This window comes from Macrotis lagotis, chromosome X (genome assembly GCF_037893015.1).
Source record: "Macrotis lagotis isolate mMagLag1 chromosome X, bilby.v1.9.chrom.fasta, whole genome shotgun sequence".
Lineage (NCBI taxonomy): Eukaryota > Metazoa > Chordata > Mammalia > Peramelemorphia > Peramelidae > Macrotis > Macrotis lagotis.
In genome coordinates this window covers 697,456,612-697,469,429 of record NC_133666.1, presented here as the reverse complement: position 1 = coordinate 697,469,429, position 12,818 = coordinate 697,456,612, and the positions used below count along the sequence as shown (strand labels likewise).

The following is a 12,818-nucleotide window of genomic DNA, read 5'->3' as shown; positions in this document are numbered from 1 at the left end:
TTCTCAATGAGGGGAGTGCAGTGGGAAGGGAGAAAATTTGGAACTCAAGGCTTTAGAAGTTATATGCTTTTGCGTATAACTGGGGGGGGGGGAGATATTTTAAAATAAAATAAATAAATCACAAAAGAGAAAGTTTAAGAGAAACCTGAGATAATTTATGTGAACTGATACAAGTGAAGTGAGCTAAAAGCAAGACTGCAGAACATTATTCAATGGCAGTAAACAACCATTATTCTAGAAAAATTGTTACAAGAGCACACACACATTACCTACCCCAACAGAGAAGCAGTGAATTCAAGATACAGAACAAGACATACATTTCTAGTCAGGGTCAAGATGATCATGTTCTCACTTGGTTATTATAATACATATTTATTTTGAGGGTTTATTTTTCTTTTTTCAATTGGAGAGGGCAAGGTTAAAAGGAAAATAAATATGGGTCAGCTAGGTGGCACAGTGGATAGAGCACTGGCCCTGGAGTCAGGAGTACCTGAGTTCAAATCTGGCCTCAGACAATAATTACCTAGCTGTATGGCCTTGGGCAAGCCACTTAATGCCATTTGCCTTGCAAAAACTAAAAAAAAATTAATTAATTAAAAATAAATAAATGGAAATGGAAAATAAAATATAATTTTTGATCTCTGAGGTCCCTTACAACCTGAAGAACCTGTTTCTGTGAAGAAGTGACTTCCAAGAAACAGATTCCATCGTTCAATGCCTAGGTGCCAGGCTTCAAATCTTGAAAGGAGATAGAAATATACACCAAGAAGCAGACTAGCAAACAGAAATATTAAAGTACTCGAGACAAAAGTGCAGAGAAAGGAAAAATCACTTCTGGCCTAGGTGACAAGGGTGAAGGAGAAAGTTAAGGAAAGAAAGCTTTGAGGAGGACATTCCATTTGACCTGAGCTTCAAAGGCAGCAGGAATGGAAATAATTCAAACTTGAGAGAAAAGGCCATTCCAGGCAGACCAAAAAAATGTGCATCTGAGTCAAGTCCAAATCAAGAGGGTGGAGTATTCCTGGAGAGCAGCAAAGCCATCCAGACTGGCCAAAAACTGCTCCTTTGCCACAAGCTACTGCTATTCCATGCTTCTTCGTGCCAGCACCCATACCGAAGCCACGGCAACGTTAATGACCAAGGGAGGTACAGGGCCTTTGTTTCATATGGGCCTTGCTGATGACCTGGGCAAGGAGGCAAAAGTCTTTTTCCCAAAGTCATGATCTAATCTACTTACTGTATGGAACAGAGCTGTTCTGACTTTGCCCTTACATGGTAATCAGCTGGATGACTTTTAGCAAGTTGTTTCGACTCTCTATCCATAGAAAGGGGATGTGCTTATAAGAGTAAAGAATCTTTTCTAGTTCTGACCTTAAGACATTATCTAGTCAAAACAATTTTGTTCAGCCAAAATGTCAAGAATTTTAAGGGGAGTGGGGCCAAGGGCTAAGAAAGTGGAGGCAGGCCAACTGGGGATAAAGTGTTGGTGTGTTTGGGATAGCAGAAAATCAGGGGTGGAGGGAGAAGAGCTAAGTAGGGACAACTCTCTGATACAAGGAGGGTGTATTATGAGTTCAGAGTACTTCCAGAGAATGGACTGGATGACTTTAAGGACAACATGGACCTTGAGCTAGCCCTAGGACACACTGGGAGGAACCACGAATAAACCAGTTTCAATGGAGCCAAAGGCTAGAATTAGAAACTACCGCAGAGAAGGCCTAGGTAGGGAGTCTTGGGAAAAAGAACTGTCTAGGGGGTGGCTAGGTGGCGTAGTGGATAAAGCACCGGCCCTGGAGTCAGGAGTACCTGGGTTCAATCTGGTCTCAGACACTTAATAATTACCTAGCTGCATGGCCTTGGGCAAGCCACTTAACCCCCTTTGCCTTGCAAAAAAAAAAAACAAAAACAAAACTGTCTGTGGTGTCTGGCCAGAAGCCAATGGGAGATGTTGAAAGGGTCTGACCACACCACCCCAGTCCAGTTAGCTTTTGTTGTTCCTTATGCTCAGACAAGTTCACTGGGGGGGGGAAGCTGGACAGCCACTCCTCTGGATGCTTATGGAGAGCACTCCTGCTTAGGCAGAGGCTGGACTTGACTTAAGGGTCCTTCCAATTTTGAGCTAATAATTGGAAAAGGTATGAACAAGAAGTAGAATCTGATGAAAATTTATTAGACATTACTGGTTTGATTTAGTGTGGTGGAAATGAGACTGAAAAGAGACAGGGAATGCTTCACTGGAAGATGAAAACTGACCTCATTTAAATATCAGTTATCCGTTCATTTCTTCAGAAAAATGTAACTCCCTGGACAATTGTGGGACGACTACAAAGGTTTCATGTACCAGGAGAGATTAGGAGAATTAATTATAAAATTAACATCAATCAGGGTCAAATGTCAGCTCACAAGTCTAAGTGTGTCAATGCCAAAAGTATAAATGTGGCTAATGAAAGCACTTCTGCTGGGAAATGTGGAAAACTGCTCTGGCTCCTTCCACAAGTTGGTGATGTCATCTATATGGGGGCTCTGCTCTCTAACAGTTGAGATGGTCTTTCCTCCAGTCCTCCTTTTCTTGTGGGTCAGTCATTAAGGGTGTATCAAAGACCAGACAGGCCCAGGCCAAGCTCTCAAGAAGCTGCCATTCTATCAGGGAAGGAAACACGTCAGTTAATATGGATTCAATACAAAGTAAAAGCCAGGTGAGGTCAGAGGGCTCCAGCTGGGCTGGTCCCCGGTCTGTTGTAGAGGCTGCCTCTGGTCCGACTCTCAAGAGAGGTCTGGTTGAAGGGAAGTACCTTCTAAATCTTAAAACATTTGATAAACATGAGCTACTCTGACATTGCCATCAGTCTTGAATGCAAGTTTTCTGTCACCTTGTCACAACATAAAGGTAGTCTAAGGGATCCCAAAAGCCAGGCTGGTGAAGCATAGACTTTGCTGGGTCCTCTTGAACTTGAAAGAATGTCAGACTGGGCCTGGTCTCGGAGGGTGGAGAGTCATCTCTAGACTGGCTTCAGGAAAAGGAAGGGCTGAGATTCAGTTTGCCTGGCCAAAGAGGGACCAAGTTTGGAATGATGGACAAGCAGTCTGCCCTCCGGTGAAACAGGGACTCTTCACAGATAGCTGCTTATATAAGAAGGGACCTATCTTCTGCCCCTGGTGGACCTACCAAGGCCCAGCTTCTCCTATTACTGCTACAGGTTCATTTTTATATCAGAGAGCCAAAATCTGAATCCTAGTGTCATCCTATGGGATCTCAGTATCGAGCTAAAAGAGCCCTCAGAGGTTCTTTTAAACAATGCCTGAGTTGTACAGGGGGTCAGAGCCCCCGCTGTCCCTGGTTCTGACCTTGGCACACCCAGAGCTGTGGCCTGGCCACTTCCTCATGGCTGTCCTGAAGAGCACTCAAGGTCCAATAGGACAAAGAGCTGGATCCAAGTCTCACAGCCTAAAATGCACCAAAACCTACTCCAGGTTCAATTTCCTTTTCTCCAACGTGGGGGCTGCAGCTCTGTGGCGACAAGATGCCACTCCACTGTGAACTCGTTTCCATCACAGACCAAGAGGGGCACGAAGCACAGGATCAAGGCTGGACTTGGAGCCTTGGCTGGGGGAGGCCACAGGATCTCTCTGCCTCAGGGGGATGACCTCCCAGGGCTGACCCCAAAGCTGGTGTGTGACTGGATCAAACCACTTCCACTTTGTGTAGCACTGTCCTCAGCTGTAGAATGGGCTAAGTCTGCTGGTTCTACTTTCCAGGCTGTGAGGAAAGCACATGGTGGCTTGGTGAGCATAGTCCTGATTTTTGATAATGAGGACAGGATGGGAATCAGGGTCTCTCGACTGCTGGGGGAGAACTGTCTCCCTATTGCCCAGTGCCTTCCAAGCCAGAGGCAGACCTGAGGTAAGCCATAGGGCCTGCACGGTAGCCAGAAAAACAAAGGGAACACCAAGTTTTAGGAGGAGGTCTGGCAGGGAGCTCAAGCAGGGCCAGCCCACCTGTGCCCCAGTCCGTTTCTCTGCCTAGGCTCAGACTTGTTCTCTTCAAAATGAGGGCCCTCCCATGACCTTCCCAGCTCTGAGGCACAGGTCCCCAATGGTGTGGAGGGAAAAAACATGGGAATCTGTAGCTGTGCCTTTATTTTGAAGTGTTCTGGCCCTCACGCAATCAATTTCCCAGTCCATGGGGTATGAGGGAGGAAGAGGAAGGATGGTCCTGCCCTGAGAGGGATGTTCTGTCAATCTGTTCACTTCCAGTGGGTAGAGACCTGCAATTTCCTCATACTCATTTGAATTAAACAAGGGGCATTTCTTACAAGAGCTAACAATGATGTGAGTACAAGCCAACCAGAAACAAGTAACTGAAGAGCCAGGGAGAGGGGCTATTGGTTGAACCAGGTGTGAAGGTTTAGAGATTACAAGACAGATGGGTGGGCCATCTCAAAGAACCCACCTCCAAATGGCATTTCCTGAGCATTAGATAGGAGACACAAGAGCCTGTTCTGAATGTGACAAAAAAGAGAAACTTGGGAAGAATAAAGAGCTCACTGCTGCCATCTGTTTCAAAAAGACACAGAACCTTAAACATGTGGCAAAAATCTGCCAGACAATTTGACCACAGCTCCCCAAAGGGCAGCAAATCATTAAGCAAAAAAGGGCTATCTGCCCCTTCCTCTAGACACCGCTACCCACAAGTTTCCAAGACAGAGAAGAGAACCTGGGCAAATGGGACACTGAATCTCTTCTTAAGGGTCCCTGAAGGGAACAGGCAGGAGCCTTCAACAGGATATTTTTGTTTGTTGTTTTTGTTTTTGCAAGCAAAGGGGTTAAGTGACTTGCCCAAGGACACACAACTAGCTAATTAAGTGTTGGAGGATGGAATGGAACTCAGGTCCTCCTGACTCCAGGGCCAGTGCTCTATCCACTGCACCACCTAGCTACCCCCTTGAACAGGATTCTCCCAATAACTTCCAATGTGAATTCCAGCCCTTTGGCCTCTGCAGCCTTGGACATGGCCCAACACTCTGGCTCCTCTCTTCTCTGGATATTCAGGACACTGGCTCCCCTGCTCTGATGGTTCCTTCTCTGTCCCTCCTCCAGATCACCCCCTCTCATCATAGGTGTCTCTCAGGATCTGTCTGGGGCCCTCTTCCCTGCTCCCTCTGTCCTACTTCACTGGGTGAGCCGATCAACTCCCATGAATTCTCAAATGATTTCCAATCTCGCACCTCTGTCTATTGGATATTTCCACCCAGATGTCTATAAACATCCAGAACTTATGTCCCAAACTAAGTTCATTTTCTTTCCAGGTTAACTGTTCTCCTGTCCTAACTTTCCAAATTCTGTGAAGGTTAACACCATCCTCCCAGCCACCTATTGAAATGGTGGTTTCACACTGCTCAGAGGCACACTGGTGCCAGTGCCTATTGAGTTGACCTCTGTTCCATCAATTCCAATAAATAAGATAAGAATTCTAAAGTACTTGGTGAGTTCTCGAAGTCCCAACTAAAATTCTCCTTCTCCTGAAAGCTTTTCCCAATTCCCCTTGATTCTAGTATTATTTCTGATTGGTCCTATAGATCTTGACTGTCCAATGTTGGTTTTATGTCGCCTCCCCACTAGTGAGGATTATGCTTACCAAAGGGGGCTGCTCCTTTCTTGGCAGATGGCCAGAGCAGAGTACAAATGGAAGCAGGATCCTGGGGAATTTGCAGGGGGGGGTTTCTCTGGATGCAACAAGCCCAAGAACAAGATTCATAATCACACACAGATTTTTATATCAGATAGTCTCCTTGTGTCATCCTATGGGATCTTGGCATCTAGCTGGAAGAGCCCTCACAGGCCCTTTTAAACAATGCCTGAGTTGTACAAGGGGTCAGAGTCCCTGCTGACCCTGATTTTGACCTCAGCACACCTAAATACAAGGCAGATGGAAGGGAAGGCATTAACCACTGGAGGATACAGAGATTTCATGAAAAAGATGGTGCCCAAGCTACATCCTAAGGCAAAGAGAGACTCTGAGACAGAGGTTAGAAAAGAATACATCCTTACTACGAAGGCACAGGGATTGGCAAGAGAGAAGTCAGCTGAACAGAGCTGCAGAAAATGGGAGAAGTAATGTCCTAGCTGCCTGGGCAATGGCTTCACAAGCCTAACTAGCTACAAAGAAAAGGCCAAGAGGATAAAGCATAGGAGGAAGGGTAATGTGGTAGAAAGAGCCCCGTGTCAGGAGTCACTGGGTTTAAATTCCATCTCAGGTACTAAAGAGCAATAAACTATCTCGCACAAGTCCCTTAGCCTCCTGGTCTCCATCTCTGGAGGGATGACCTACAAGGCCTGCCACCACAGCTGAGCAAGGCCTATGCCCAGAAATGAGCAGAGGCAGAGGGAGGTGGAGGATCTTTGGGGAAGTAGGCCATGTACTCAATGCACAAAACTTCTCCCTAACCATTCATTGTTTCACACCCAGGTTGTTCCTGAGTCAGAGAACACGCTGCTTTGGAAGAATCACAGAAGGTTCAAAAAGAACAGAAAAGCACTAAAGCCCTCCAACATATCACCAACACAGAATTACAAGGATAAAAATGGGCAGGGACATGGGCAAGACCGTGAAGGAAATGGCAGGCCCAATCCTTGACTGGACTCCATACTATGGCAGATAGCAAGAGAAAGAATGCCAGGCTTATGGACCTGCCCCCCCCATCTTTACCATTTCCCAACCACTTAGGAAAGGAAGAGTAGAGTCACCAAGAAGGAACCATCTGGACTGGTTTTCTGATTGCTCCATCCAGTAAGCAAACCAGCAATGATTAAGCACTTGGTGTGGGCCAGGTCCTGGGGGGGTTGGGGTCATGAGTACCAAGAATAAAACAATACCCATTTGCTCTGAGCTTGCATCTCAATCGGGAACCCAAGGACTTAAAATTGCAGAGAGCAGAAAAAGGAAGATAATAAATAAGTTTATATCGAGAGAAAGAGAGAGAGATTAAATACAAGGCAGATGGGAGGGAAGGCATCAACCACTGGAGGATAGAGATTTCATGAAAAAGACAGTGCCCAAGCTACATCCTAAGGAAAAGAGAGACTCTAAGACAGAGGTCAGGAGGGAATACCTCCCTACTGTGCAGGCACAGAGATGAGCAAGAGAGAGGTCAGCTGGACAGAGCTGCAGAAGATAGGAGAAGTAATGCCCTAGCCGTCTGAGCAATGGGCTGAGCCAGCTTGATAAAGTTTCAAAAGTTGAATAGGAGTTCCATTTTCTTTTTTGCTTTTTTCCCTTTCCTTTCCTTTTTTTTTTTAAGGTTTTTACAAGGCAAATGGGGTTAAGTGGCTTGCCCAAGGCCACACAGCTAGGTAATTATTTCCTTTCCTTTTTTTAAAAACATTTTATTTCCATTTTATTCTTAAAACAATCCTGGGAGTAGGATTGCTGTTATTATTCCTCATTTTATTTATTTTTTTAATTTAAATTTTTTCCAATTACATGTAAAGATAGTTTGAATCATTCACCTTTTTGTATGCTTTTGAGTTCCACATTTCTCTGCCTCCCTCCCTCCCTTCCCCTTTCCCATAGCAGTAAATAATCTAATATAGATTAAACGTGTCCAACCACAGTGGACACATTAACACATTTCCATAGTAAGCATGTTGTGAAAGAATCAGAATAAAAGGGGGGGAAAAACCATGAGAAAGAAAAAACCAAAACCAACTTTTAAAAGTGACCAGTCTGCTTTGCTCTGCATTCAGATGCCAGAGCTTCTCCTCTGGATGTGGACGGCATTGTCCATTTCAAGTCTCTCAGGACTGTCCTTGGATCGAGGAGTTGCATCCATCACAATGGTGCTCTAATGTGGACAATGTTCCCCTTGATTGGGCTCCCTTCACTCAGCATCAGTTCATGCCAGTCGTTCCAGGCTTTTCTGAAATCCACCTGCTCATGATTTCTTACAGAACAATAGTATTCCATCACGGAGCTCCATTTTCTTACAGAGACAGTAGGGAGCCCCTGGAGCTGAAGGTGTAGGGGAATGAACCCTGCTTAAGGAGTCCCTTTGGCAGCCATCTGAAGAATAGACTGGACAGGAGAGAGATCTCAAGCTGAGACCACAAGGAGGCATTTACATTCATCTAAATGTGATATCATGAAGGCCTGAACTAAGGTTCTGGGAGCTCTATGGAGGGACAGGAGAAGGAAGTCAGATACAAGAGACGTGAAGGGAAAAGTGGTGAACTGTGGTGACTCCCTGGATACCCATGAGGAAAAGTGAACAGTCCGGATGAGACCCAGATTAAGAAATTGAACTATTGGGGGAGTGGGGTGGGATGTGCCCAGGGGTCCTGTGAGGAGAGCAGGGCTAGGGGGAAGGGGAGACACGATGAGATGGGACAGACGAGTTCAGTCTTAGATGTCTCTGGGAGTCACCTGCATAAAAATGAGAGGTAAAGGCAAGGGAGCTGATGAGGTTCCCAAGAGAATACCCACAGCAATGAGTCTGAGGATACAGCAAAGAATTCACTTACACATCCAACATGTCCCATCAACCGATTCCTCCCCCACACACTCTCCTCCCCAAGGTAGAATGCCTTAACATAGGGAATGGGGAGCCCAGAGGGCTGCATTGGTCTTCCCTGGCTGCGTGACTATGGCCAAGTCCATTTTCCTCCCTATCTTTGGTGCTGACCCAAAAATCAATGGTGCTGGAAGAGATGGGTTTTTAAGGTTCCTCCTAGCTCTGAAATCCTAGGTTGGAGGTTCTTTCCACCTGTGAATTCTCCCATGACCATCAGGGTCAATACAAACCCCTCCAACATCCCGAGTCCTTCACAAGCTGGGTCCAACCTATCTTTGCAGCTTTGGTGGGCACTTAGTTGGCTTCAAGGTCTCTATGGCGCAGTTCCATGGACCCTCTTCTTGTTCCTTTTACACGACCCTCCATTTTCCCATCTGCACAAGTCTTACCCCATCTCTGGAACGCTGTTCCTCCTCGCCTACACCTCCCTTCACCGTTCAAATCAAGCAGCAGCTTCAACATGACACTTTCTTGAGGCTTCCAACCTGGGAGAGCCAGCTAACATACTTTTCAACAGACCCAAGAGGGTCTCAAGAGGCTAATGCATGCAGCTGAATCTAATATGATGACATCCAAAAAGGATAAATTTGCCACAAAAAAAGAAAAAAATCAACCTCACCAGAATAAGATGGGTTGGAAAGCAGTTGTTCTGAAAAAGACATGTTGCTGCTGCTGCTGCTCCTACGCTACAACTACCAAAGAGCAACCACCACAAAAGCAAGACTGTATTCAGATGGTTTGCTGAGCTTGTTACCAAGAGCATTTAGTTTAAGCCTCACTACACCTCGGGAGGCAGGGGCTATTATTATTTCCTTTTTACAGTAAGGAAAATGAGGCAGACAGAAGGGATACAGACAGCTCCTACCTGTTTGAGGCCACATTTGAACTCAGATCTCCCTGACTCTTGTTCTGGCACTCTACCCAGTAGACCACAAGTTCCTGACAAGCGAGTGGTGTAATGTGGAAACTAAAAGTGCTTATGACTGTTGGGTCCTGTGCTTGCCTAGTTCCGATGCTCTCAGCTTTCAGCAGAACACCCAAGACTGGAGCAAGGACTATGTGTAGGCTGGAGGGGGAGGAGGCCCACTATGGGTTTGTGGGCAATGAGTAATCAGAGGAGCTAAACAGGATGGGAAAAGATAGAGCTCCATGTGGGGAGGATCAGATGAGGGAACCAAGAAATTCTGGATTTGAAAGTTGCCTCCAAATATGTGCAAGGATGTCACGTGGCCAAGGTGTGGGGCTTGTTCTGACTCAGAAGGGCAGAAGTGATGGGCCCATTTAGGGTGCACACCAGGAAAGTCTTCCTAACTGCAAGTGTTACCCTAAAGTGGGATGCGCCTCTGGGCTCCAGAGGCCAGCCAGGCACTTGTCAGGCGTGGATCCAGTGGCTAGGAGGGAGGTAGCTAACAGATGGGGGGGGGGGGGGAAGTGCTTACAGTGAAAGCGCGGGGGGGGGGGGGGGGTCCCCTGGGGTTACTACATCCTTTATTGCTGGATGGTGGTGGACGCAGCTGACCCACCTTCCTGCCAAAGCCACTTGGGAAATTCAACCTGGGGAGCACAACACCTTCCAGAATCACCAACGTAATGAGTCTCTGTCCTCAAGAAAACAGAGAGACCCAGAAGCCTGGCTCAGCATTGAGCTGCATGAGCTCCTTATCCCAGCTCTCCCAGGGCCCCCATGCTCATTGTCTCACTGCTAACACTCACGGGGTGCCCTTTCCCTGGTTCTCCACTGCCTTACTCTTTCTGGGGTGAACCCCACATCTCAGGACAATGCTGCTGCTGTTTTTAATTCAGAAGGGACAGAAATGCTATATTTCATAGTTTAATGAATAGACCCAATTCTTTTCCCATCCAAGGGTCTAGACCCCCCCGCCCCGAACCCTATTCACCATCAGCAAGGCTCAGAAGCCTTGGCTGAGAAAACATTCCATGCCTACTTCTCACCTTCCAGGACTTCCCTGGGCAGCTCTACTCGAAGCTCTCTATGAGGCCTGCCACATCCCTCTGCTCCTCTGTAATGAGTTTATATAGAGCGTCGGCCCAGATCCCAAGGAGGAAGCAGGTGCTACATATGGTAATCCTTCCCGACCTTCCAGGGGTAGCTCCAAGTGCCAACCTTCTCTCCTCTACAAGGCTGCTCTGCCCTTCTCTCCCTGAATCTCCTCTGCTCCCATCATTTGAGACCCCATTTGGTGCATCTCCTTGTCCAGGGTCATTTTCTTCTTTGTTTTCTGAGTCCCATGCTCTCCATCACCACACTGAATCAGCATTCCACAGATGCCAACCAAAGAATTCTGACAAATGCAACAAAATTCAGGGAATCTTCAAAGAGGAAAAAAGAGATGCTCTTGTTTTTGTCGACATACTCTCCCGCTGTCTCCTAAATGAATGGGCTACCTCATCATGGGATGTTTCAAATCAAAGTCAGATCATCACCTATCAGGAACATTGCCAAGGAGGTTCACACATGATCAAAGGCAAAGGACTAGACTCAGAGTCCAGAGTTGTGACTGGAGTGTTGGGAACAAGGCAAACAAGTCCAAGGTCCAGAGCAGACAAATACTTTCTATCAAGAATACCAAATGTGAAGCTGGAGGAAGAGTGGCCTGGGGGTCTGGTGGTCCTCCTTGGCACAGAAGGCTCTTCTTTCCCAGGTCATGTGCCCCTTGGGCAGAGGCAACGTCTGGGGAAGCCTCTGGACCTTCTCAGAATCAGGACTTTAAAGGTATCAAATGTAACAGAAAAGATAGCAAAGGAAAATTCAGTTGTTGAAAAAGTTTCTGTCTCAAATTCAGAGGATTTCTACAGTTTCATCCAGCTCTGGCTCCTAGGAGTCTGTGAAGTGCAGACCATCTGGGGCAAAGTGGCCACCAGGCTCTAAACTATCCAGAAGGTCCCAGAGCGGCCCATTCTGCGCCTGTCCAGGGGTGGGCTGAGGCAGAATCCAATGTGTCGCTCAGGGGAATAGGACAAACCAAGCGATGGAGGCCAGAGGAAGTCGAGTCACAACAGTTGTACCTTTGTGCATGTGAGTGCACCCCCCCCCAACGGAACAAGAAACACAGCCAGCCAGATCCACAGACAGGCTGGAAAGGATCTAGGCCCAAGATTACAGAGACTGTACCAGAACCCAGGGCTTCTGATGCCAAACCAGCAATCTCACCCACTCTGTCAGACTACTCCTCATTGGTATTTACCAAAGTGACCACAACATTTTAGACATGGAAGAAGGCTCATCAAGTACCTAGGCCCAATTCCTTTATTTTTTATTTTATTTTATTTTTTACAGAGACTACAACTGGGGCCACAGGAGAGGAAGAACTCAGTCAAGGTTGTAGGAATGCAGCCAGCATTTAAACCAAGGCAGGTCTTCTGTCTCCAAGTGCAAAATTTTACTTTCACAGGTGTGTTAAGAACAGGAGGAGATAGGAGAAGGAAGATGAAGGATCAGGAAAGAAAAAAGAAAGAAAAATGAAAAAGCAAGCTCTATGAAGATGGAAGAGAATCATGCCTACCCCCTTGGAAGTGAGCAAGGTAAAACTGGGCTTGAGAGGCAAGAAACTTAGCCAAAAATATCCAGTCCACTTCCTAACCCCTTTCAGATGACAAAAAGTTTGACTGGTCAAATCCTGCCTGGCTTCCCGGGAAGAGTAAAAAGCAGATTTCCCTTCAACCCTCCAGGCTGGGCCAGGCAGAACCAGGGCTGACTGCTCTGCTGAGTTGGGCCAATCTTGAAGAAGCAGGTTCATACTCACAGGAACGATGAGTCCTTGCCAAGTCAATAAATTAGCTTCATCAACCTGGATGTTACGGAAGTTTTTCATCCCACACTTGCGGATTTCTTCCAGCTCCTATGAACCAACACAAAAGAGAAATAAACATGAGGCCAATACATACACCGTGCCCTTCTGCCCCTCACACCATGATTCTGATACTACTGAGAATAGGGATGAGACATGAATCAACTGGGGATAGGCAGATCCTGCCTTGACAGGGGGACTTATCCCCAGGCTCCCCACTGTCAAACTTCGAATATAATAACCCATCAGAGAATAACTCCATCTGAAGACCAAGGCAGAGGAAGGAAGGAAGAAACACTTCTGACCTGGGTATATAGGTGGGTGAGATGCCAGAAGAGGAGCTGGAAGATCATGGGCAATCAGTACGCGTGGCTGTAATAAAAGACACCCAAGTGGCCACTGTATAAAATTAGGCTGGCACAGAGCCAGATGATGGCAGGCT

At 46.7% G+C, this 12,818-nt stretch overlaps 1 protein-coding gene across 2 annotated transcripts in view; it reads right to left on the bottom strand.

Moving 5' to 3' along the window:
- The window catches only part of UBE2L3 (ubiquitin conjugating enzyme E2 L3), a 53,565-nt gene that overhangs the window by 24,509 nt on the left and 16,238 nt on the right, over positions 1-12,818 (bottom strand). Inside the window, exons 1-2 of one of the 2 annotated variants that reach the window (XM_074206590.1) lie at positions 12,682-12,748; positions 12,332-12,427 (exon numbers count right to left, since the gene is read on the bottom strand). In XM_074206590.1, the coding sequence (XP_074062691.1) occupies positions 12,332-12,427; positions 12,682-12,729 (144 nt within the window). In that variant the 5' untranslated portion in view covers positions 12,730-12,748. Of the gene's footprint in view, positions 1-12,331; positions 12,428-12,681; positions 12,749-12,818 lie in introns of those variants that run through there. The other variant, XM_074206591.1, reaches the window with a different exon arrangement.